Genomic DNA, 4,511 nt, shown 5'->3' with positions numbered 1-4,511 from the left:
CCCCCCCCCCCCCCCCCCCCACCTCATGCCTTGCCCCTCTCCCTCTTTCACAAAGATGGGCTGTCACGTGGAGGTGCTCTTCCTGCGCTACATCTCAGCCTGGGACCTGGACCCAGGCCGCTGCTACCGTATCACCTGGTTCACCTCCTGGAGCCCCTGTTACGACTGTGCCCGACATGTGGCCGACTTCCTGCGCGCCTACCCCAACCTGACCCTCCGCATCTTCACGGCACGCCTCTACTTCTGCGAGGACCGCAAGGCAGAGCCTGAGGGGCTGAGGCGCCTGCACAGGGCGGGGGCCCAGATTGCCATCATGACCTTCAAAGGTGAGATGTGCAGCCGAGAAAGAGATGACGGAAAGCTATGGGGAGTTAGGGAGACCCAGGAGGGTGGGAGAAGCTAGGACAAGGAGCCAGAGAAGATGATGGCAAGATGTGATGATTTAGTGATCCTAGGAAAGGTCAGTGTCCTCCCTGGGTCAGTCTTGAGCACTCTGTAACTCCCCCGTGCCTTGCACAGATTACTTCTACTGCTGGAACACGTTTGTGGAGAACAGGGAAAAGACATTCAAAGCCTGGGAAGGGCTGCATGAAAACTCTGTCCATCTGTCCAGGAAACTTCGACGGATCCTCCTGGTGAGGGCCAATTCTCCTTCTCCTTCTCCTTCCAGTGCCTTTTCCCCTCAGCTTCTTCCTCCCTTCCTTGCTATAGTTCCTCTCTGCTTTTGTTGCCCATCTCTGCCATCTGCCTTTTCATTCGTTCCTGTGTTCACACTCCATGTCCCTTGTGCCTCTCTCCCCCAACTTCCTTCATATCTCCTCTCCTCATTCTCTTCCCCTTCTTCCACCTCTCATCCCATCTCCTGCCATTTCTTCTTCCTTCCCCATCTTCACAGGCTCCTGCTCAACTGACAACTGACCTACCATTTGTATTTTGTCCTGCAGCCACTGTACGAAGTAGATGATTTACGAGATGCCTTTAAAACTCTGGGACTTTGAAGTGAAAGTCATCAGCAATCAGAAGACTTCACAAACACTTGTTCTTTGATTTCCAACTCTCTCCCTAATAACAGATCTTTCTCTTCGTCCCTCTTTACATCTCTCTTCCTTCTAGCCTTGTGTCTAGAGATAAGACTATCCTTACTTTTTCATTTCCAAGGAGAATTAGGCTGATCTTCTGAAGACACGTTCCCCAGACTCACACCTCATCCATTGCTAGCTGGGAATAGCCAGGACTGCAGTGACATTGCCAGAGAGCAATTTGCCCTCCCTTGGTCCCTGCAGAGCTAATTCACATAGTCCACTAAATGGAGTCCTGGGTTTAGCCTTGCCCAGAAGCAGACAGCCTGCAAAGCTGTCTGTGTGACTCTGTTCTCACTGGCACTGCACTGGTCTGCACATTTTGTGAGGGCTCCGGGGAGCACATCTCTTGGCTCTTAGAGCTGCACTACACTGAGCTGCTCTGTGTCCTCCCCTGTGAAACTGGGTGTGGGTAGGAAGTTGAAAACCATCACTGTTTAAGTGGTATACCCTATGTCCTAACTGCAACATTGGCCAGTTACTGGAAAGCTTGCCTGAGAGTGCTGAAGTGAGTCCTGGACTGCCCAGGTAGCTTAGCTTGAAAACCTCACTTGAAGCCAGCAGGTCTTCTGAATGGATTGTGTGTGCAGGCCCAGGCCCTGTAGTGCCTCCTGCCCAAAAAGGAGGGAGCTTCAGTAGCTGTGGGTCCAGGTTTTGTGCCCTAGGAGGGGTTGAAACTAGTCAATAAAAGCCTAAAATGAAAGCAGAAGACTCGCTGGCCAACATTTTCAAGTGCAAACTGCAATTCTGGGTGTCCAGCAAGACATCTTCCATGCAGAAATAGGTAATCCACTCAACTCCTATTAACTATGTTGAAAGCCATGGCAGCTCGAGGTCAGTACTGATCAGTGTGTGGACCTCCCACCCAGCCAGGAAAGGAGCCACCAAGGCACTTCACCACTGCACAATGTTTTTCCAGCACACATCTACTAGAAAACACACTTCATTTCCACATTGTATTGACCCTCAGACTTAATTTCTCATTCATGTAGGTTGAAGTTGTGTCTTTTTAGATGGTGTGTTGGTAGCGACATCAGTCACCACCTGTTTCCTGACATACCTCAGGGAAGGGCACCACAGCTCTCACTACTGGACTACTTTTCATCCACTGAGAATTTCCTCCTAGATCAGTCCTGCAATATGCTCCCTCCCTAGCCAACTGTCCTCTGCTGGAGGCGCCTTAACTGTCCCACAGTCTTCTGGTTTTTTCAGGCCTTTTACTGCCCATAGTATGGCTAGATATGGCTAGCTGGTGACTGAACTGAGAGCTGACCAGAAAAAAACACCCGGCATGAGCAAAGCCATACAGTCTGTAGATAGGTATCTTCTGAAGGGGGCAAAATCAAAGCATCCTCCTCCTGCCTGGCAATCACTGTGTTTCCACTAGGGGACCCCATCAGCACCTGGTCTTGTGGACACAGTCTTTACCAAATTGAAGACATGGGTTCATAGTGCATGCCTACTCACCACCACCTTCCCACTACTTAAATTACAGATGGACAGTCCTCTGCAGTCTAACCTCTTGAGGCTTTGCCAAGTCTAAGTGTGTCCCACATTCTGGGGGTGCTCTGTCATTTCATTCATGATGGCTACGAGTTCTCTGCTTCATCCTGTTCCTCTTTCTGGGTCAGGCCGGAGGCTCCTGTGTCTCTCCTCAAAACATCTCCTCTGGTGACACGCCAGCCACAGGAAGACAGCAGAGAGCCCTGCTCCCACAGTGCCTCCTCCTGTTAGGAGAGGTCACAGCTGGGTGCATCACAAGCTTCCTACAATGTCAGGATTCTGAGACACCCTCAGCTCGAGGAATTGTGACCAGGAATAGCAATGAGAGTTCTTTGCAAAGCATTAATTTGCAAGCATGGTGTTGTATATTTGTTTGATATGGTGCATATTATTTATATAAATAAAGGTCTTACAAATGAGCACCTGGTTTTGTTATTATTTTGGTACCACATGGGTGAGGGAAGTAAAAGTTGACACAAAGGATTGACATGTCATCTATCCTTTCTGATTTCTGGAGAGTCAACCTGGCACTATCCTATTAAACCATCTTTATCCTTTCCCTTGTAACTTTGAAGTTGTTGACAGTGTCACTCAGCAGATCAAGGCAGACAAAGTGTTCAGGCAATAGATACTTTGGAAATACTATAAAAAATCTGCAATGTAAATGACAAAGTTCTTCAAGATGCTTTCTTCATTGATTGCAAACCTGTCACCCCATTCATGACTCGTAATTGACCAAAGTGGACACAGAAGTGCTAACTCGTCATACTTCATGAAACAAGAAGAGAAGCAGAGATGCAAAAAGGATCTCTGCCTTCCAACTTTTGGTATTGGCCTGTACAACACCATTTTCCTTCTAAGTGGAATTGTTGGGGAGCTACCAGAAAAAGTAGCATTTTCTAAAAAAGCAGTTGAGACACTGGGCTTTTGCTTAAATGCTGTCAAACACTGAGTTGAAGATGCTTGTTGAAACACAACAGTTGGTGACACTATACAATAGGAGTATAAATGCAATGAGTAAATGCAAAGAAACACGCACTGGATTCAGCATACCTCCTAGGTTGCTTCTCCTGAATCTAAAGCAGGTTAAATTCAGAGTGGACTGTTTAGTTAATCCATGTGATTTAGCTATGGGCATTTATCTCTCCTGCTATAGAGATCCTTTTTAACTGTACTTTTTCTGCTCTTAAATAACAATGCATATTATTTGTTACAAGGTATTCTTTGAACTGGCATTATTAATTAATTCAACCTCAAATGCATTAGGTGTCTCTGCCAAGAATAACTCCCTAGAGGATGACTGTTATATAGTAACATTACTTTTTCAACCTAAGATTTTTTTACTTGCTTTAGGGACTGTGTATATAGGGCCCATTTCACTACTGCTTATATACTCTTGAGTACCCCTTATGTTTACAGCCTTATGGAGATGGGCTTGTGGTGCTAGCTGGAAACCCCAGTCTCACTTGGTCCAACATCCCACAGCTTGCAGCAATGAGCCAGGCGCAGGCGCATCTGAATACCTGTACAGCTGCTGCCCTGAGCCGTGCTTTCCATGAGTGTGCCTGCCTCCCCGCTTTCTTGTTACTCACACCCTAAGGACTACAGCCACAGTTAATATCAGGATACAAAAGACTCCCAGCAAATCTGGCACAAATGTGAGCCCTCACCAGGCCTGCCCCCGTGAGTGGGTGTGCAATGTTTTGGGCGCTTTTTGCATGTTCAAGCTTTATACACCCTTACCGTAAGCACACCCTCATGAGGGCCAGGGGGCTGCTGAAAACCATCCTGCCCAGGAGCTGGGGGTAGCTCCTTCATCCTCACTGAACATCATCCTCTGTGTCTCTGCACACAGCCACCTGCATGAGCTTTTGGCTATTGGACCATCGGGTCACATCCAGTCTTACGACAACTGACGTGCACTTTACC

The 4,511-nt window shown here is 47.8% G+C and overlaps 1 protein-coding gene across 1 annotated transcript in view; it reads left to right on the top strand.

Moving 5' to 3' along the window:
• Positions 1-998, top strand: part of AICDA (activation induced cytidine deaminase) — a gene marked incomplete at its 5' end in the record, with an annotated part of 1,624 nt that extends 626 nt beyond the window's left edge. Inside the window, 3 exons of the mRNA XM_035890521.1 lie at positions 56-326; positions 520-635; positions 945-998. Of these exons, the coding sequence (XP_035746414.1) occupies positions 56-326; positions 520-635; positions 945-998 (441 nt within the window). The remainder of the gene's footprint in view (positions 1-55; positions 327-519; positions 636-944) is intronic.
• Between the last annotated feature and the right edge of the window lie 3,513 nt (positions 999-4,511).

This window comes from Egretta garzetta, unplaced genomic scaffold (assembly GCF_000687185.1).
Source record: "Egretta garzetta isolate BGI_Z169 unplaced genomic scaffold, ASM68718v1 scaffold363, whole genome shotgun sequence".
NCBI classification, from domain to species: Eukaryota; Metazoa; Chordata; class Aves; order Pelecaniformes; family Ardeidae; genus Egretta; species Egretta garzetta.
The sequence above is the reverse complement of the archived record's forward strand: the minus strand, read 5'-3'. Positions and strand labels throughout refer to the sequence as shown.